The sequence below is a fragment of the Scyliorhinus canicula genome, chromosome 9, assembly GCF_902713615.1.
Source record: "Scyliorhinus canicula chromosome 9, sScyCan1.1, whole genome shotgun sequence".
NCBI lineage: Eukaryota > Metazoa > Chordata > Chondrichthyes > Carcharhiniformes > Scyliorhinidae > Scyliorhinus > Scyliorhinus canicula.
The window spans coordinates 126,418,313-126,439,910 of NC_052154.1; the positions used below are offsets into that span (position 1 = coordinate 126,418,313).

At 50.8% G+C, this 21,598-nt stretch overlaps 1 protein-coding gene across 2 annotated transcripts in view; it reads right to left on the bottom strand.

Annotated features, from left to right (window-relative positions):
• The window catches only part of ptpn5 (protein tyrosine phosphatase non-receptor type 5), a 271,921-nt gene that overhangs the window by 45,732 nt on the left and 204,591 nt on the right, over positions 1-21,598 (bottom strand). For both annotated transcript variants that reach the window (XM_038807521.1, XM_038807520.1), the window contains exons 7-9: positions 17,685-17,769; positions 7,962-8,041; positions 6,966-7,103 (exon numbers count right to left, since the gene is read on the bottom strand). In XM_038807521.1, the coding sequence (XP_038663449.1) occupies positions 6,966-7,103; positions 7,962-8,041; positions 17,685-17,769 (303 nt within the window). The remainder of the gene's footprint in view (positions 1-6,965; positions 7,104-7,961; positions 8,042-17,684; positions 17,770-21,598) is intronic.

A 21,598-nucleotide genomic window follows, 5' to 3' on the forward strand; every position in this document is an offset into this window, starting at 1 on the left:
GCAAAACGTGAACCTGGTGGAAGGGCTTCTGTGGGGAGCCAAGGAAGGGAGAAGCCATCTTTGCTCGCAGGCAAAGAGCCTGGAGGTGCTGGGCATGCCACCCTAGTGCTTGGTGGGAGGTGGGTGATCCTTGACTAGCGGTGGGGGAACCCTCCGCAGGGTGGGCGGCCTTGAGGGGGGATTGGGGGGAGGCACTGTGAGGGAAACCGCTTGGGCCACCACCATGCTAACCCTGGATCGTGTTTACATGCCAGCCCTAGCGGTTTCCCAATGTCTGCACCATGATGTCGACACCGTCAGCGATGCTCCTCAGTGACTGGAACATGCTTAGCATTGCCTCTGCGCGATGCCTTTGACGCCTTCACTCATGGTGCCGATGACGTGCACCAGGTCGCCACCCTCGCAGTGCCACTCATTGTCGGTGCCATATCCTGCGCCCATGGCCTCTGTGGCACCTCCAAGTGGCTATGAATCTGCTGGAGCGATGCTGACTTCTCCCTCTGAACAACCCGCCCGCACCCGATCGTCTGCATGAGCTCCGGGTAACCCACTTCCAGAGGCTCAGCATCAGCTGGGACACAGCTGAATCCTGGGATCCAGCAGACCTCCGCCTGCTGTTTCGCTTGGTGTTCCTGCCTCCACCAGATGTGCATCATCAGCAGTGCGGCGCTCACTAGTTTGTCCCCTCGACTCCTGACCACTAATATTTCCCGCTGAGGTGTGTGCATCTGCGCTGGTGGAGGGTGGGGATTACAGCTGTGCCGCAACTTTAACGGTTGCATCCTCGGAGCTCCCCTCCGAGGTGTCCTCCTCGGAGTCATGAGAGGGGGCCGCTCGGGATGGGCCGGCTTCGTTGGCTGGAGTACCTGCGGGAGAATGGACATGTGGCCAGTGGGAGGAACGGGTTAGTCAGTAAGGCAATCAGTAATCACATTTGACGGGGCTTCCGGGTGGAACCCGGTGGTTCCTCACCTCCGCGGCATCCGCCAGCCTCCACGTTAGCTGTCCTCGGCCACATCAGTCACCTCCAGGGCCTAGTCCTTTTTTAAAAATATTTTTATTCTCCTCCTTTTTCTCATTTTCTCCCAAACTTACACCCACCAACAATAAACAATAATCAGCAACAAATATGTCAATCCCTATAACAATAACAACGATCCCATCCTCCCACCAACCCCTAAACATTAGCCCACATGTTTACATAAACAAATGACAAAAAGGAATCAGGGATTACCCATTAATACACACAGCCTTGATACACACAGCCCCCCTCCCCCCCCCCCAACCCTCCCACCCATCCCCCCTAACTAATGTTCGATGTTATCCAGTTCTTGAAAGTGCATAATGAATAATGCCCATGAATTGTAGAACCCCTCCGTCCTTCCCCTCAGTTCAAACTTAACCTTCTCAAGGGTTAAGAATTCCAACAGCTCCCCCTGCCACGCCAGGGCACAGGATGGAGAGGCCGCTCTCCATCCCAGCAGGATCCGCCTTCGGGCGATCAACGAAGCGAAGGCTATGATATCTGCCTCCGCACCCATTTCCAACCCTGGCTGGTCCGACACCCCGAATATGGCCTCAAAGGGACCCAGGTCCAGTTTCACATGCACCACCTTGGAAATTACCCGATAAACCTCCTTCCAGTAGTCCTCTAACTTTGGACAGGACCAAAACATTTGAACGTGATTAGCGCCCCCCACCACCACCACCACCGCCCCACCCCCCCGCCCCCGCAACATTCACACACATCTTCTACTCCTTCAAAGAATCGGCTCATCCTCGCCCTCGTGAGGTGTGCTCTGTACACCACCTTCAGCTGTATCAGCCCCAACCTCACACATGAGGTGGAGGCATTTACTCTCCGGAGCACCTCACACCAGACCCCCTCCTCAATAACCTCTCCTAACTCTTCCTCCCACTTTGCTTTGATCCCTTCCAGTGGTGCCTTATCCTTTTCCAAAGTAGCTCCATACACTGCTGACACCACCCCCCTCTCCAATCCCCTTATCGTCAGCACCTCCTCCAGAAATGTGGAGGCCGGTTCCTCCGGGAAGGTCTGTATCTCCTTTCTGGCAAAATCTCGAACCTGCATGTATCTAAACATTTCTCCCTGCTCCAGCCCATACTTCGCTTCCAGCTCCCTCAATCCTGCAAACCGTCCCCTAAGAAACACATCTTTTAGCGTCTTAATCCCTTTCTCTTCCCATTTCCGGAAATTTCCATCCCACTTCCCTGGCTCAAATCTGTGGTTCCCCTGAATCAGCATTTCCCTTGACCCTGCCCCAACCCAAAGTGTTGGCGAAACTGCCTCCAGATTTTCAATGAATCTATTATTACTGGAGTCCCTGAGTATTTCCCTGGAGCTATTGGGAGCGGCGCTGTTGCTAGTGCTTTCAGTCCTGACCACCTGCACCAACTCTCCTCCATTCTGACCCACTGGGAATCAACCCCTCTGACCCAGCTCTGCGCCTTCTCCACATTCGCCGCCCAGTGGTAGTACATCAGGTTCAGAAGACCCAAACCCCCTGCCTACCTTCCCCTCTGTAACAGCACCTTTCTACCAGGGCCTTCTCCTTGAAGGAGGTGAGGATTCTTATGTCTGGCACCCAAGCTGGGCCCTCTCCTGCCAATTGTGAGTGAACCTTTCCTGAGGAGACCAGACAGGGCATTGTTAAGACCACTTATAGTGGTGGGCGAGGGGGTGTGAAGGGGACAAAGGGGGAGGGATGGGGGTCACCTGGGGGGGTTAGGGGGCGCGAATGTTCTCTTTGGGAGGGGCGTATTGGTGTCTATTCATTCGTGCTGCCCGGTTTAGGTCATGGAACATAGAATTTACAGAGCAGAAGGAGGCTGTTTGGTCCATCGAGTCTGCACAGCCCTTGGAAAGAGCACCCCACTTAAGCCCCACACCTCCATCCTATCCCCGTAACCCAGTAACCCCACCTAACCTTTTTGGACACTAAGGGCAATTTAGCATGGACAATCCACCTAACCTGCACATCTTTTAGCACAGTGGGCTAAACAGTTGGCTTGTAAAGCAGAACAAGACCAGCAGCGCGGGTTCAATTCCCGTACAGCCTCCCCGAACATGCGTCGAATGTGGCAACTAGGGGTTTTTCACAGTAACTTCATTTGAAACCTACTTGTGACAATAAGCGATTTTCATTTATTTGGACTGTGGGAGGAAACCGGAGCACCCGAAGGAAACCCACGCAGACAGAGGGAGAACGTGCAGACTCCGCACAGACAATGACCCAAGTCGGGAATCGAACCTGGGACCCTGGCGCTATGAAGCAACTGTGCTACCGTGCTGCCCATGGTCGTTGACCTTTTTCCGACACTGAAGTCCAGTCCTGGTCACACTCCCGGAGCTGATGGCTGACGCCACCTTGTCCCAGGCAGCACTGGCTGCCTTGTGGCTCACCCTTTGGGACCCTCTGGGGAACAGGACATCCCACCTGGCCTCCACCGCATCCAGGGGCCTCCCTAGGTTAGCACCCCCGAATCTTGGGGCTGGTCTCCTCTACGCCATTGTTGTGAACTGGCTAGAGTTGGCTGAGCAAGTGCAGCTGAAGTGCTGCTCGGAGTTGTTAGCGGGTGACTGGCAAGCGTGGTCCCAGCGAATCACCTGGTGAGCAGTCATTTGCGGTGAGAAGCCCATGAGGCCTTGTTAAGTGGACCAAATAACTTTGAAGTGCGTTGCCAGCCTCGCTGCACTGGGCGCCGGGAAGCTCGTGGCAATCCCTGCTCGCTACCACACTTCAAATTTTTTTCCTGAGTATCGCGCCCTCTGTCTTATCTAATCATGAAGTGATCTTGTATGTTGAGAATTGTTTGCACCAAGTCCATAATTTAGGTTTTTGTCTGGCCCTTGGATTAACCCAAATTGGTCTGGCAATGTTGATTTGTTGCCCATCAGTGCCTTAAAGTTCAGAGGAGTACAGCTTTGAAAGCTGTCTGGGTTTTAAAGATGGTGCCACAGTAACCAGTTTGTCAAAGCGTCTTCACATTTTGACAGGTCCCCATCTAGTGCCGGTTCTGACTTCTTTGTCTTTACTTTTGTACATCAATTTAGTCAATCAACTATTCTGGGCCTTCGCTGTAATATTCCTGGCTTTAGGTGAAGTTTTTAAACCTGATTTTCATGAGCTTGGCTCCATGGCACTGATTCTGAATCTGGCTGGCCATGGTGCTTCCAGAAAAGGTCTACTCTGGCATTTTTTTTTTACAGCACTGAAGCTTTTGAAACTAGCCCTGGCATAGAACTAATTTTTTTTTGCTCACCCCTGTTTGACTCTGCAATCTGTGGGCTTGCGCAATGGAGTACCACAAGAACTTGTGGAGTCCTCAGCTGCACAGTGGAATATTTTTCTCTGCCTTTCTACTTCCAATTCTGATGTGGAATTTCGTGCAAGCAATCTCCCTCTGTGTCTTCATTTCAAGTGCTTTCATGCAGGTCAGAATGCTGTGCCTTTAAATTTCTGGCATTTGAATTTCAGCTCCGGCTTCTCTGTGGTTCTGTGCTTTAACAAGAGCTGCCACCAGGTTGTATGTTCAGTAGGCCTCTGAAGAGATTCTAGCTGGGATTCTCCAAAATCCCGGCCAAGTGTTGACACTGACGTAAACACCGGAGTGGTGCACGCTGGCGTCAACGGGCCTCCTGGCCCAGCGATTCAGGGGGCCAGCACGGCGCCGGAGTGCTCCACGCAGCTCCGGAGCCGATATGCGGCCCTGCACTGCCGGCGCGGGTCCGTGCATGCGCATGATGTCTGTCTCTGCGCCGGCACGTGCGTGCGGCGGCCATCTCCGCGCCAGCGCATTCACGTGGTGGCCGTTTCCATGCCGCGCAACTTGCCGGAGCCCTACAGCGGGCCCGCTCAGAAGGAGGTAGGCCATCTTCAGATCACGGTCGCCTGCCGAGTGGTAGCCCCCGATCGCGGGCCTGGATGCCGTGGAGGACCCCCCCCGCCCCCCCCCCCCCCCCCCCCCCCGGAGTCTGATCTGAGCTTCTGCTGGGTGGTACCAGATTGAAACCATGTCGGCGGGACTCAGCAGAAATCAGCAGGAATTCGGCCGGTCGACCGCGGAGAATCACCGCAGGGGCCTCTTTCAGCGGCATCGACCTGCACCGCGTCGACCGCCCGGGCGCGATTGGCATCAATTCTCCCGTCGCCAGAGAATCGTGTCCCGGCGTCGGAGCGGCATGGCGTGAATTTCACGCGTCACCGGCAATTCTCCGACCCGGCATGGGCTCAGAGAATCCCGGCCTCTGAGTCTTAATGGTTGAACATTCAGTGTCCATTGATAACACACACATACAGGGCATAGCCCAAGCTATGAGCTAACTGTTGTGTGTATTTGTTGTGTTTTTGGTGTTTCTTTACAAGCAGCGTTGTAAATGAAGAGAGGCACTTTAAGAGAACGATTGCGTAATGTCATCAGATTGGCCACTTGCAAGGGTAAACGGGTAGTTTAATATCGCAGCCTGTAACGTTCACATTTTCTCAATAAAGCTGTACGTTTTGGATGAACCTTCAACAGCTGCATACATAATTTTGAATCCACCACATTAACTCCATGTACAGGCCTTTGTCCAGTCCACAACTGACTTGGCAGGTACTATTTTCTATTCCCACTTGATCCCTTGCTATGTCACATAGCCTGATACGACATGTTCAATATGCACATATGCATTGGATAATGCGCAAGTCTGTAATTAAAGCTAAAATGTGGGAAAATGAAAATCATAGCTAAGGTCTGAAGTTAATAAAATCAGTATTGAGACCAGGGTGCTGCCGAATGCCCTGGGGAAACGTGGAATGATAGGGAAGAATTTTCACCGCGCAGGGAGAGGTTGGGTTGGGTGAGGCAGTTAATATGTTATAAGTCTGAATCCCAGCTACAATTTACCTTGAAGCTACCCACTTCCAGTTTTAATGGAGGCAGGGTGGAGTGTAGACAACCAACCCACACCTGGGAGGCAGAGGGGCGCTTCTAAATATTATAATGAGGATGCAAGTCTCATTTATGTGCGCAATTTGATATTTAACTCATCAGCAGGGTTTCATGTGCTTCGGGAAATCTGCCAGCTAAATTGAGGCAATGTGCTTCTGGCTCAGGAGCTAAATGCTTTTCCACTAAGCTGCCTGATCCAGTGTACACGCTTGGCACTCCACTTTAAATGGACACCCACCCCAACCCTTCTGATTTCCTCCACAAGGCCTCCGATCTCCACCCGAGGCCATCAATCATCCGCAACGTTTCTGACCACCCCACCGTCAACCACCAGCTCTCCCTCAGATCTCAAACCTCTGTTATCCCAGGTCTTTGATGCCTCCACAACTTCAAACGTACCGCACGGCTTCTGATCACTTACCCCGAGTCCTGTGACCTCCCACTCTTCCTCCAGCCGGGGTTTCCAAACGCCTCCTCCCACCCTCTGCTTCCCATGGTCCCCCTTCCGTCCATGCTAACCCCATGACTGCCCCCCCCCTTGTGTTTTACCCCTGGGACCCTAGGATCCGGATCCTACCCCCCCCCCCCCCCCCCCCCCCCCCCCCCCGGCCACCTCAGAATTGGAACCAATTTCCTCAGAACCCTGGGTCGCGCCCTACTCCATACGCCTGTTTGGTGTACAAACCTGCCTGTTCCTGTGCCCTTCTCCAGTCTGCTCCCCGCCTGACTGGTAACTGAGCCTGTCAATCATGCTGGCTTTCCTGCAGGAAACCTGTAGGTGATGTCCCTTGCACTCCGTGGAGTTAAGGTATTGGACGGCAACCAGGATCTGTAGGATGTTAATCCTGTAAGAGTCAGCAGCTTCAAAATAGGATGTTTGAAAGTAGAAGGTAAAAATAAATTAGTGTAAAAATATGTTCAGATTCGTGCTGACTGTCTCAACCAATCCAAACCCTCTATTCAAAAATAAATGCTTGAAGAGTCCATGTTGCTGACAGATGTAACAGTACCTCATTCCTCTCCTCTAGGTTTGTGATCATGACAACAATGGTTGACCGCTCCTGCCAAATCATTGTCCAAAAATCCGACACTGTGTTCACAGTTGGTCCCTGAGTAGCAATGTACACTTTTTCCTCCCCTCCATAGCCCTGTAAATACACATCATCAATTCAATATCATTACTAAAGGAGCAGAATCACCACAACATAGCTTTCACTGTGCTCCCTATAATGATACTGTGGAGAACAGCGGATAATCCAACTGTCACAAGCAGAGATGCGACAAGACATAGCTGATAATGAGCAAGTGGCTTATTTACATAATTAACTCATGCCATAAACACATCACTCAATGCACAAGGAACATCGATGCTGGATTTTCAACATCAGCGGCCAGCGAAAATTTGTTTGGTGCCCATTCTGCATCAAATTATTTGCTGAATATTGTGGTGGGGTTAGTGCTGGGTGTGATAACTGTGAAGGGAGACGGCTGGCTAAGAGGCTAGGATCTTTTAATTGATGAATCCTCCTTCAGCCCCATTCCTCATGAACACTGCTGTGGCCTCTTAGTTTTGATAATTTTTGAGCATCCAAACTTGCATCCAGTTGTCTTGGCACTAGATCCCTGCTTTGGGGCATGCTAGACTCATCAGACAATTTGCAGGTCACAGGTCACTGAATGTGCTAATAAAGGGCACCTAGCATCAGATTATTAGCACCTAGAAATTAAACAGTATGTAATTCCTTCTGCACAACCAGCAGTTCTGAAAATTATACAGAGCAACATACTTACTCTACTCATGACTTCATGAATAACACAGCAAATAGCCCTTACACTATTTAATAGATAACACCTCCATAACTTATGTGGAAAGTAACCCTGGCCTAAATAGGAATTCCACACAGTTACTTATTAATTGTTGAAATTTTATTTAAATTGTTAAGATGTTTATTTTTAAGATTGGCCTAGCTGTCTCCTTGAAGTTGCAGACCAAAATTTGTACTTACCCTAATGTAGTTAGCATTAATGTATGAACTAAGTGGGTCCTCTGGTTTGTTAATAGTAAGGCACACTCTGCTGTGAGGATCTGAAAATAAAATTGCACAACGTGAAACATCTAAAGTTCTTTACATCATCTGATGCGATCACTCCAATTTACAAGCAAGTGACTTATTCCGCAGCATAACCCTCTGGGCTCCTTAACCAAGCTACATTTTTATGAATACATCCTGCTTATAACATTTCTAACATGATCAGAGTCTATTACTGCTATTATTACAGTCTATGGGAAAATAAATTGACCAATTATCGCATAAAGTAGGATCATATGGGCCATTATAGTACTTGCACAAGCCTGCCCTAGATGAGATGAAGGAACAATATTTTGAAGCTGATATTGTTAACAGGAATGAAGGTAATGGGAGTTTCTACCCACATGGGTAGAACCTAAAAAACACAAAGGAGCAACCAGACTGCTGGGAGTGTTCTATAGGCACCCAAATAGTCCGAGAAAAAAATAGCCATAGTATGAAAGGTTAGAGAGAGAGGAATTCTTAAAATGCATCCATGAGTACTTTTCAAGCCAGTATTAAGAAGGAGAGGTGGCAGTCCTGGACTTAATTTTCGGTAACAAAGCTGGGCCAGTAGATGAAGTATCAGTGGGGGATCATTTTGCAGACAGTGACCATAACTCTGTTAGATTCAAGATTGCTATGGAAAAGGACAAGGATCAAGGACATGTCCTGAGATCAAGGACGCGATTCTCTGGCCTTGTTGCACTCTCGCCGAGCGAAACAAGGCCAGTGAATAGCGAGTGAGGACGAAAACGAGAACTGCACCAGACACCAAACATGTTGTGATGTAACTGGCCCACTCCCGTTTGCGAAATCGGGATCTTGCCGTAGTGAAGCGAAAAACCAATTATCACCACTTAAGCCCTATTTCCATACAGTTAATGGAAGAGACCCCATACCCGTCATTCATCGGCCTCCCCAGCAAGTGGTCATGCTGACACCGATTTGTAATTCTTTTGAAAAACGTGAACCTGGCGGAAAGGCATCTGTGGGAGGTGAGAAGGTGAGTAGCCATCTTTGCTCAGAGGCAAGGAGCCTTGGTTTGCCAGACAAGTGTTCAGCAGGGGGGTTGGGGCACCGTTTAGAGGGAAGGGAAGGTAGGGTAGAGGGGGATGGGGAGGCGCTGGAGGGCAACTGCGCACGGCACCAGCATGCCAACCCCTGGATCCTATGTACCTGTTCCGGGGGCAGTCCTAGCCCCTGCCTGTCTGCCCCACCGACCATTCATTACCCCCACCGACTGTTGAGGTGTCTGCTGTGCGGCTGAAGGCTATTGCTAATATGGAATTGGCAATCGTGGATACGTAAGCATTTCACACAACCCAAATAGATTCCCGTGGGTGGACGGGCGATGTAGCATATGGGAGTCATTGTCCAGCATCCCAATCACACCCTGATGCATGGACACTGTGCTTGAACACTGTGGGAGACAGCACCACAGATGCGGCAGCCAACATCCGAACACGCAGGGGATGGGACACAGCCTGCGGACATGTCCACGGCCAGAGTGGTGCTATGGGAGGGGGAGATACCTGGAAAGATGGACCAAGGGTTCGGAGGTCGGGCTATATTGCGGACGAAAGTGACATAGGCATCATACTGGTTATGGTCAAGGGTGTTCATTGTGTTTTACAATTCCCTACTCTCCCGATGATGTCGCCCACCCCCTACATACCTACCTACCTCCACCACCCCCCCCCCCCCCCCCCCCCCCCCCCCCCCCCCAGTGATCCTCAATGTGCTTTGCCTTCCTACCACTACATCTAGGTGTGTCCCCGGGATGCACTCAGAGGTGGAGACAACCAGATGCATACCTTGTTCTGTGGACTTCGATGCCCCTGGGGGGAGACCTCTGAGGTCGTAGGGCCGTAACGCACTTGCCGGTGGCTCATGCATAGCTGTGCCGCCCTGCCCAGGTGTTGACGAAGAGACGTGGCCTCATCAGAGGGTGGAACTTGGGGGAGCTGGTGGCCACCGTCTCCACTCCATAGGACGGGTATGGGTTACCACCCAGCTCCCCTCCTCCCTGTCGGTGCCCACAGGGCCCTGGGGTTCACCTTGTGATAGAGGGGCAGCTGGTTTGAGTCCTGGTTGTCCTTGCATCATCTGGCTCTACCAGCCCTGGCGGCTCCCTGATGCCTGCACCAATGTATCGATGCCATCGACGATGCACCTCAGTGATTGGGTGATGCTCTGCAGCACCTCGGCAATGCCCACTTGCGACTAGGACAAGCTCCGCAACGCCTTGGCCATGCCCACCTGAGAGTGGAGAACCTCATCAAGGTCAGCCTGGAACTGGGTCACATCCCCCAACGAGTCAGACATTCTGCTGAGACCCTCAGCCGTGGGGATCACCAACTGTGCGATGCCTTGGACACCTTCAATAATGGTGTTGTGTCATGCACCAGGCTCTCCATTGCGGTCGGCACTCTAGTAGTGTTGGCCTCATTGCCAGACATTACCAGCAACATCTCTTGCGCCTATAGCCTCTGGGACTCCTCCAATCGGCTATGGATCTGCTGGAGCGTCTCTGACATCTCCCTCTGAATGACCTGACCGCACCCTAACATCTCCATCAGCTCCAGGAATACCTCTTCCATAGGCTCAGCATCAGGCTGGGAACCAGCAGGCCTCCGACTGCTGTCTCGCCTCCACCTGATGTGCATCAGCAGCTGTGTGGTGCTCACCAGATTGTGCCCCAGAGGTCATAGCACTAATGTTTCCCACTGAGATGTGTGTATCTGCACTGGTGGAGGTTGGGGATGACAGCTCTGATGCCTCAATCGTGTCTTCCTCGGAGCTCCCCTCTCCCTTCTGAGGTGATAACATGGGAGACTGCGGAGGGTGCCACCCGGGATGAGCCGGCGCCGTCGGTTGGAGGACCTGCGGGAGAATGGGCATGTGGTCAGTGGGAGAGATGAGTCACTCAGTATGGCAATAACAATTCATGTTTGACCGGTCCTCCAGGTGTAACCTGTTGATTCCTCACCTCTGCGGCGTCCACCAACCTCCAAGTGTGTTACCACCCTGTCCTTGGCCACCCCAATCACCTCCAGGGTCCACTCCTCGAAGGAAGTGAGGATTCTTAAATTCGACACCCTTCCTACAGTCTGGGCCCTCTTCAGCGATTGTGAGAGAGCTTTTTGTGAGTAGACACAGAGAGGGCATCATTAGCACATGCGTGGTTCACAGTGGTGGCATGGGGTTATGAAGGAAGGGTTAGGGGGTTTGAAGGGAGAGGGGTGTTGTTGGATTCAACAATTATAGAGGGGGTCCTTTAAAATATTAGCTAAAATGACTCTTGAAAATTACTGAATTTGTAGAAATATGAGTAAGTTATAGTCGTTTGAATACTGTCCATGACTGTCTCAAATGTTACGAACAATGTACCACACGTTCTGATATGATATGGTATGATATGAAGGTACATTCGACAAGCTTGAAACAATATCGTAACCGAGACCAGACATGACTTAGGGAGTTTGAAAGTGGGACACGGTGGTTGGGAAGCGGGAGCAGGGGCCTGTCGTGAAGGTGAGTGAGTGCCTTTAAATTTGCTTACCTTTCAGCGGGAACAGGGTTTGAGGTAATATCAGGTAAGCTCTTCTTTCTTTTTCTTTTTCTTGTTTTTTTTTAAATCTAGAGGTGATGTCAGGGAAGGCAGTACAATGCTCCTCCTGCAGAATGTTTGAGGTGAGGGACGCCGTCAGTGTCCCTGCTGATTTCATCTGTGGGAAGTGCACCCAACTCCAGCTCCTCAAAAACCGTGTTAGGGACCTGGAGCTTGAGCTGGATGAACTTCGGATCATTCGGGAGGCAGAGGGGGTCATAGATAGGAGCTTCAGGGAAGTAGTTACACCAAAGACTGGAGATAGATGGGTAACTGTAAGAGGGACTGGGAAGAAGCAGTCAGTGCAGGGACCCCCTGCGGTCGTTCCCCTGAGTAACAAGTATATCGTTTTGGATACTTGTGGGGGGGACGACTTACCAGGGGTAAGCCATGGGGTACGGGCCTCTGGCACGGAGTCTGTCCCTGTTGCTCAGAAGGGAAGGGGGGAAAGGAGTAGAACATTAGTAATTGGGGACTCAATAGTCAGGGGCACAGATAGGAGATTTTGTGGGAGCGAGAGAGAGTCACGTTTGGTATGTTGCCTCCCAGGTGCAAGGGTAAGTGATGTCTCGGATCGTGTTTTCCGGGTCCTTAAGGGGGAGGGGGAGCAGCCCCAAGTCGTAGTCCACATTGGCACTAACGACATAGGTAGGAAAGGGGACAAGGATGTCAGGCAGGCCTTTAGGGAGCTAGGATGGAAGCTCAGAGCGAGAACAAACAGAGTTGTTATCTCTGGGTTGTTGCCCGTGCCACGTGATAGTGAGATGAGGAATAGGGAGAGAGAGCAATTAAACACGTGGCTACAGGGATGGTGCAGGCGGGAGGGATTCAGATTTCTGGATAACTGGGGCTCTTTCTGGGGAAGGTGGGACCTCTATAGACAGGATGGTCTACATCTGAACCTGAGGGGCACCAATATCCTGGGGGGGAGATTTGTTAGTGCTCTTTGGGGGGGTTTAAACTAATTCAGCAGGGGCATGGGAACCTGGATTGTAGTTTTGGGGTACGGGAGATTGAGAGTATAGAGGTCAGGAGCACAGATTTGACTTCGCAGGAGGGTGCCAGTGTTCAGGTAGGTGGTTTGAAGTGTGTCTACTTCAATGCCAGGAGTATACGAAATAAGGTTGGGGAACTGGCAGCATGGGTTGGTACCTGGGACTTCGATGTTGTGGCCATTTCAGAGACATGGATAGAGCAGGGACAGGAATGGTTGTTGCAGGTTCCGGGGTTTAGGTGTTTTAGTAAGCTCAGAGAAGGGGGCAAAAGAGGGGGAGGTGTGGCGCTGCTAGTCAAGGACAGTATTACGGTGGCGGAAAGGATGCTAGATGGGGACTCTTCTTCTGAGGTAGTATGGGCTGAGGTTAGAAACAGGAAAGGAGAGGTCACCCTGTTGGGAGTTTTCTATAGGCCACCTAATAGTTCTAGGGATGTAGAGGAAAGGATGGCGAAGATGATTCTGGAAAAGAGCGAAAGTAACAGGGTAGTTGTTATGGGAGACTTTAACTTTCCAAATATTGACTGGAAAAGATATAGTTCGAGTACATTAGATGGGTCATTCTTTGTACAATGTGTGCAGGAGGGTTTCCTGACACAATATGTTGATAGGCCAACAAGAGGCGAGGCCACATTGGATTTGGTTTTGGGTAATGAACCAGGCCAGGTGTTAGATCTGGAGGTAGGTGAGCACTTTGGAAACAGTGACCACAATTCGGTGACCTTTACGTTAGTGATGGAAAGGGATAAGTATACCCCGCAGGGCAAGAGTTATAGCTGGGGGAAGGGCAATTATGATGCCATTAGACATGACTTAGGATGTGTTGGTTGGAGAAGTAGGCTGCAAGGGTTGGGCACACTGGATATGTGGAGCTTGTTCAAGGAACAGCTATTGCATGTTCTTGATAAGTACGTACCAGTCAGGCAGGGAGGAAGGGGTCGAGCGAGGGAACCGTGGTTTACCAAAGAAGTGGAATCTCTTGTTAAGAGGAAGAAGGAGGCCTATGTGAAGATGAGGCATGAAGTTTCAGTTGGGGCGCTTGATAGTTACAAGGAAGCGAGGAAGGATCTAAAGAGAGAGTTGAGACGAGCAAGGAGGGGACATGAGAAGTCTTTGGCAGGTAGGATCAAGGAAAACCCAAAAGCTTTCTATAGGTATGTCAGGAATAAAAGAATGACTAGTGTAAGAGTAGGGCCAGTCAAGGACAGTGGTGGGAAGTTGTGTGTGGAGGCTGAGGAGATAAGCGAGATACTAAATGAATACTTTTCGTCAGTATTCACTCAAGAAAAAGATAATATTGTGGAGGAGAATGCTGAGACCCAGGCTATTAGAATAGATGGCATTGAGGTGCGTAGGGAAGAAGTGTTGGCAATTCTGGACAAGGTGAAAATAGATAAGTCCCCGGGGCCGGATGAGATTTATCCTAGGATTCTCTGGGAAGCCAGGGAAGAGATTGCTGAGCCTTTGGCTTTGATTTTTAGGTCATCATTGGCTACAGGAATAGTGCCAGAGGACTGGAGGATAGCAAATGTGGTCCCTTTGTTCAAGAAGGGGAGTAGAGATAACCCCAGTAACTATAGGCCGGTGAGCCTAACGTCTGTGGTGGGTAAAGTCTTGGAGAGGATTATAAAAGATACGATTTATAATCATCTAGATAGGAATAATATGATTAGGGACAGTCAGCATGGTTTTGTGAAGGGTAGGTCATGCCTCACAAACCTTATCGAGTTCTTTGAGAAGGTGACTGAACAGGTAGACGAGGGTAGAGCAGTTGATGTGGTGTATATGGATTTCAGTAAAGCGTTTGATAAGGTTCCCCACGGTCGGCTATTGCAGAAAATACGGAGGCTGGGGATTGAGGGTGATTTAGAGATGTGGATCAGAAATTGGCTGGTTGAAAGAAGACAGAGAGTGGTAGTTGATGGGAAATGTTCAGAATGGAGTTCAGTTACGAGTGGCGTACCACAAGGATCTGTTCTGGGGCCGTTGCTGTTTGTCATTTTTATAAATGACCTAGAGGAGGGCGCAGAAGGATGGGTGAGTAAATTTGCAGACGACACTAAAGTCGGTGGAGTTGTAGACAGTGCGGAAGGATGTTGCAGGTTACAGAGGGACATAGATAAGCTGCAGAGCTGGGCTGAGAGGTGGAAAATGGAGTTTAATGTGGAGAAGTGTGAGGTGATTCACTTTGGAAAGAATAACAGAAATGTGGAATATTTGGCTAATGGTAAAATTCTTGGTAGTGTGGATGAGCAGAGGGATCTCGGTGTCCATGTACATAGATCGCTGAAAGTTGCCACCCAGGTTGATAGGGTTGTGAAGAAGGCCTATGGTGTGTTGGCCTTTATTGGTAGAGGGATTGAGTTCCGGAGCCATGAGGTCATGTTGCAGTTGTACAAAACTCTAGTACGTCCGCATTTGGAGTATTGCGTACAGTTCTGGTCGCCTCATTATAGGAAGGACGTGGAAGCTTTGGAACGGGTGCAGAGGAGATTTACCAGGATGTTGCCTGGTATGGAGGGAAAATCTTATGAGGAAAGGCTGATGGACTTGAGGTTGTTTTCGTTAGAGAGAAGAAGGTTAAGAGGTGACTTAATAGAGGCATACAAAATGATCAGAGGGTTAGATAGGGTGGACAGCGAGAGCCTTCTCCCGCGGATGGAGGTGGCTAGCACGAGGGGACATAGCCTTAAATTGAGGGGTAATAGATATAGGACAGAGGTCAGAGGTGGGTTTTTTACGCAAAGAGTGGTGAGGCCGTGGAATGCCCTACCTGCAACAGTAGTGAACACGCCAACATTGAGGGCATTTAAAAATTTATTGGATAAGCATATGGATGATAAGGGCATAGTGTAGGTTAGATGGCCTTTTTTTTTACCCAGAGCCTGAAAAGGTGATAGAGGTAGAGACCTTCATAACATTTAGGAAGTATGTAGATGTGCACTTGTGATCCTAGGGCATGCAAGGCTGTGGGTCAAGTGCTGGAAAATTGGACTGGAATAGCGAGGTGGTTGATTTTGACCTGCACAGACGCAATGGGCCGAAGGGTCTTTTCCGTGCTGTAGACATCAATGACTCTATTAGTTGCACACTATTGAGGTCAGTATTGCTTTTCTCATAGTCTTTCACCAGTTAATTATTCACTATCGTTGAAGAGAGAATGTGAAATTATGATTTTCACATGTTTAAAACAATCAAATAAGTGGCCACTTGATCTGATTTAACATTATGCTTTTAGCTGTCTGTACCAGTATTAGGGCAATTATTTAACAGTTCTTTTTTAGATCGTAATGGACAGTCTTGAGTCCCTCCATTTTTGCTGAACACCTTTATGATTCCAGTACACATCAAGTTTGCTCAGAAATATAAATTCGGTCGATAACATACCCAACCATATTTTGGTCCCACACATACCCCATTCTCCTCCTTTTAGGCAGATTAAGTCTTTTTGAATCTTCCATGATTAAGAACTTTGTGAATGAATGGGTGAAAATATGCTCCAAGATCAAATGGTTTTATTTCTATGCAGTCCCTTACTCTCCCCAGCCTTGTCAAAAGGTTCCAACCTATTTGAAGATGAAAAATGATTCCTTTTATGCACACACATGCAACTGTTCCTGCTTACTATTTCTCATCTGCATGCATCATTCAAAAATATGTCACTTTCTACAAATAAGCTGACGACACCCAGCAGCTCCACCTCACCATCGCCTCCATTATCTCTAAATTGTCAGAATGCTTCTCTAACATCCAGTACTTGAAGAACAGAAATTTCTTTCACATAAATATTGGGAAGAATTAAATCATTGCCTTCTGTCGTCTCCACAAACTCAAGTTTCTGGACACTGACCCTATTTCTGTAATAGCTTCGAGTACACTGATGGAGAATGTAGAATGTCTAATTCACTTAACAGCACGTCTTTCGGGACTAGTAGGAGGAAACCGGAGCACCTGGAGGAAACCCATGCAGACACGGGGAGAACGTGCAGACTCCGCACCGACAGTGACCCAAAGACATGCCTTCAAACCTGCTTCTTTGACCAAACTTTTGTGTATCTGCCCTAATATCTCTTTATGCGGCGCAGTATGATGTTTTGTTTTATAATGCCCATGAATGAATCTTCGGATGTTTCATTATGTTCAAAGTCACTGGGCGCGATTCTCCGCTCCCCACGCCGGGTAGGAGAATCGTGGGAGGGCCGGGCGAATCACGACACGCCGCCCTGGCACCCACCGCGATTCTCCCCCCCCCCCCCCCCCCAAAATGGCGTGTTGCGGAATCGCCGCTCGCCGTTTTTCACGGCGACCGGCGATTCTCCGGCCCGGATAGGCCGAGCGGCCTGACGTTCCCGACCTGTTCACGCCGGCGGCAACCACACCTGGTTGCTGCTGGCGTGAACATAGCGCAAAAGGTGAGTTTGAGGCCTGTGGGGGGCGGAGAGGGGATCAAGCACCATGGCCGTGCTCGGGAGGGGACTGGCCCATGATCGGTGCCCACCGATCGTCGGGCCGGCGTCTCCAAGATACACACTCTTTCCCCTCCGCTGCCCCGCAAGATCAAGCCGCCACATCTTGCGGTGCAGCGGAGGGGAAGACGGCAACCGCGCATGCGCGGGTTGGAGCCGGTCAACCTGCGCATGTGTGGCTGACGTCACTTAGGCGCCGGCGTCGCGTCATTCTCGGCGCGCCGCTTTGATGCAAGCGTCAAGGCCCGGCGGCCGTGTTTCTCAAAACATTTTCTCCTAGCCCCCCTGGGGGCTGGGAGAAAACGGGGCGAAGAGCGGCCTCCGACGCCATCGTGAAATTCGGCCGAGTTCACGACGGCTTTCCCGATGCCGCGCGGCATTGGAGAATCGCGCCCCCTATATAGATACTAGTTGTTGTTAGAGGGATTGGGGCTCTTAGTGCAAGAAAGCAAGTGAGTTAAATTACCATGTTCTAGTGAGAAGAATTTAGTTCAAGCGATCAATTAGGCTCTCAGTAAGATCCTGACAATGACAATCCTGCCGATCTGACAATGGGCTCAGTGGTACTGCTTTTGCAATTTACTTACTTGGGAGGATTGTCTTATAACGATTCTTCAGTCCAAAGCCTGGAATATCAAATTCCTTTGGATCCACAAAATTCATCGGTATTTCCTGGCATAAGGAGAATGAAAGTATGAAGGACAAGGTTATATTATGAGAATATTAAACATTATAATGTCACCACGCGAAAAACAAAAAAATTCCAGCTACTATGCCCAATTTCTCAACCCAATAAAGTGTGTTTCATGATTGAATTACAAAGATAAATCAGGTGGCTCTCTGCTTAGTTTAGTTTTGTGGTAATAAAAACTACATGGGAAAGTTAAAAGCACATGGAATCTGAGAACTGCAAGATACTTAATCAAAAACATGTTTTTAGTTATTATTACTTATTTGGTGTTGAAAAAAATATATAACACAGTCAATTGTGGAGTGTCAGCTCTTTGAAAGAGCTATCCATTTAGTCCCATTACCTCGCTATTTCCCCAAAACCTGGCAAATTATTACCCTTAATGTTATCTAATTCCAGTTTGAAAGTTATTCGGCTGGATTCTCTGCTGTCGGGATTCCCTGTTACGCCAGCAGCTTAGACACGCCTGGGGATTTCCCGCCAGTGTGTGCCCACAAAGAAAAACCCCATTGGCCGGCTGGTGGGACGGAGAATCCCACTTACAGTGGGGATGGGCCGCACCAGAAAACTGGTGCGGCGGGACTGATGTACCATCAATTGAACGCGAGACGAGTTGTTGGACAAAAGTATGGCTTTAATCAGCTAGATGTTAGCCCTGCGGTCGATTACAGTATAAGAACGACTGCCGGGAGTACTGGGTATTTATACCCCGCCCTGGAGGCGGGGTTAACTCAGCCTCTCGACCAATCGGGGAGCCATCACATGACTGGTCTCAACCAACCGGTCGAGAGGCACATGACCAACCAGGGCCAATGGTAAGCTGGTGTTCTGCACCAATGGCAGGCAGCTATGCTAATCATACCACCACATTCACCCCTTGCGGAGAAAGAAGCCGGGGGGGGGTGTCAACGAGAGGTTTGGGGGGGGGGGGAGAACTGGTGGTATGAGTAGTAAGGAGAGAAGGAAAAAAAATGTATCCTTGGCTTCCCACTGGCCCAGACATTTAGCAACAGTACATAGTGTCCATACAAGGTCCATGGTGGTGTTGAGAGTTAAATGGACTCGATCAGCCTTTTCATTGCCCGTGACATCCTGGCAGACCACCTCAGTGGAGTTGGTGACGTTGGTTCAGCCGATGGTGGTGGTTCAGCTGATATCCTGGACTCCGGGAGCGATGGTCCTTGACTTCCCTCCGTAACCCGGGCTGGTGGGGGAGACGCCATGGATGGGGGAGGGGTGGCCTGGGGGGGCGCTGGGGGAAAAGGGACGGGGGGGGGTCTGTGGTGAAGTGGGGGGGAGGGCCGCACGCCGGCGGGTGCCAGGTCCCGGAGGGAGACCGTGTCCTGCCGACCGTCGGGGTACTCCACATACGCATACTGTGGGTTAGCGTGGAGTAACTGGACTTGTTCCACCAACGGGTCGGACTTGTGCACCCGCACATGCTTCCGGAGCAAGCTGGGTCCGGGGACGGCCAGCCACGTCGGGAGAGGGGATCCGGAGGATGACTTCCTGGGGAAGACAAGAAGACGTTCATGAGGTGTCTGATTAGTTGTGGTACAGAGGAGGGAGCGGATAGAATGTAGGGCATTGGGGATAACCTCTTGCCATCGGGAAATAGGGAGATCTCTGGACCGGAGGGCCAGTAGTACGGTCTTCCAGATGGTACCATTCTCCTGCTCGACCTGTCCGTTACCCCGGGGGTTATAGCTGGTCGTCCTGCTAGAGGCAATGCCGCTGCTGAGCAGGAATTGATGCAGCTCGTTGCTCATAAAGGAGGACCCCCGATCGCTGTGTATGTACGCGGGGTAGCCGAACAGGGATAAGATGGAGAGGAGGGCCTTAATGACGGTCGATGTGGTCATGTCGGGGCAGGGATGGCGAAGGGGAAGCAGGAGTATTCATCAATCACCGTCAGGAAGTAAATGTTGCGGCTGCTAGAGGGAAGGGGCCCCTTGAAGTCGATGCTGAGACGTTCGAAGGGGCGGGATGCTTTGATCAGATGCGCGCGCTCGGGGCAGTAGAAGTGTGGTTTGCACTCTGCGCAGATGTGGCAGTCACGGGTTACTGTCCTGACTTCCTCGCTGGAGTAGGGCAGGTTGCGGGTCTTTATGAAATGATAGAAACGGGTCACCCCTGGATGGCAGAGGTCCGCGTGGAGGGAGTCTATCTGCGCGCTGGCGCAGGTACCGCGGGACCGGGCATCAGGAGGCTCATTGAGCTTCCCAGGACGATACAAGATATCGTAGTTGTATGTGGACAACTCGATCTGCCACTGTAAGATCTTGTCGTTCTTACTCTTGCCTCTCTGTGCATTATCGAACATGAAGGCCACTGACCGTTGGTCTGTGAGGAGGGTAAACTTCCTGCTGGCCAAATAGTGCCTCCAATGTCGCACAGCTTCGACTATGGCCTGGGCTTCCTTTTCCACTGAGGCATGGCGCAGTTCGGAAGCCTGGAGGGTTCTGGAGAAGAAGGCCACGGGTCTGCCCGCTTGGTTCAGGGTGGCCGCCAGAGCTACTTCTGATGCGTCGCTCTCGACCTGGAAGGGGAGGGACTCGTCGATGGCGCGCATCGTGGCCTTTGCGATGTCCGCTTTGATGCGGCTAAAGGCCTGGCAGGCCTCTGACGACGGCGGGAAGGTCGTGGAATGAATGAGGGGACGGGCCTTGTCGGCGTAATTGGGAACCCATTGGGCGTAGTAAGCGAAGAAACCCAGGCAGCGTTTAAGGGTATTGGGGAGAGGGAGTTCCATCAGGGGTCGCTGCGTTCGGGGTCGGGGCCTATCACTCTGTTACGCACTACGTAGCCGAGGATGGCTAGACGGTCGGTGCTAAACACACACTTATCCTTATTGTAAGTTAGGTTAAGGGGTTTTGTGGTTTGGAGGAATTTTCGGAGGTTGGTGTCATGGTCCTGCTGGTCGTGGCCGCAGATGGTGACATTATCGAGGTACAGGAAGGTAGCCCGTAATCCGTACTTGTCGACCATTCGGTCCATCTCCCGTTGGAAGACCGAGACCCAATTTGTGACACCGAATGGAACCCTTAGGAAGTGGTAGAGGCGCCCATCTGCCTCGAACGCGGTGTACTTGCGGTCACTTGCGCGGATGGGGAGCTGGTGATAAGCGGACTTGAGGTCCACCGTGGAGAAGACTTTGTATTTCGCAATATCGTTTACCATGGCGGAAATACGGGGGAGAGGATACGCGTCCAGTTGCGTAAACCGGTTGATGGTCTGGCTGTAGTCGATGACCATCCGGTTTTTCTCCCCAGTCCGGATCACCAGCACTTGGACTCGTCAGGGACTGTTGCTGGCCTCGATGACCCCTTCCTTCAGCAACCTCTGGACTTCGGACCTGATGAAGGTCCGGTCCTGGGCGCTGTACCGTCTGCTCCGGGTCGCGACGGGTTTGCAATCGGGGGTGAGATTAGCAAACAAGGAGGGGGGGTCCACTTTGAGGGACGCGAGGCTGCAGACAGTGAGGGGGGGTATAGGGCCGCCGAATTGGAAAGTCAAGCTCTGCAGGTTGCACTGGAAGTCCAGTCCTAGGAGTGCCGGTGCGCAAAGGTCAGGGAGGACAAGGAATTTATAATTTTTAAAAACCTTCCCTTGGACCGTGAGGTCCGCGATGCAGCACCCGGTGATGCGGATGGAGTGCGAAGCTGAGGCTAACCCGATTTTGTGTTTTACAGGGTGGACAGGGAGCGCGCAGCGTCTTACCGTGCCAGGGTGTACGAAGCTTTCCGTGCTCCCGGAGTCCAGCAGGCAGCCCATCTCGTGCCCATTGAGGTGTATTTGCGTCGTCATCTT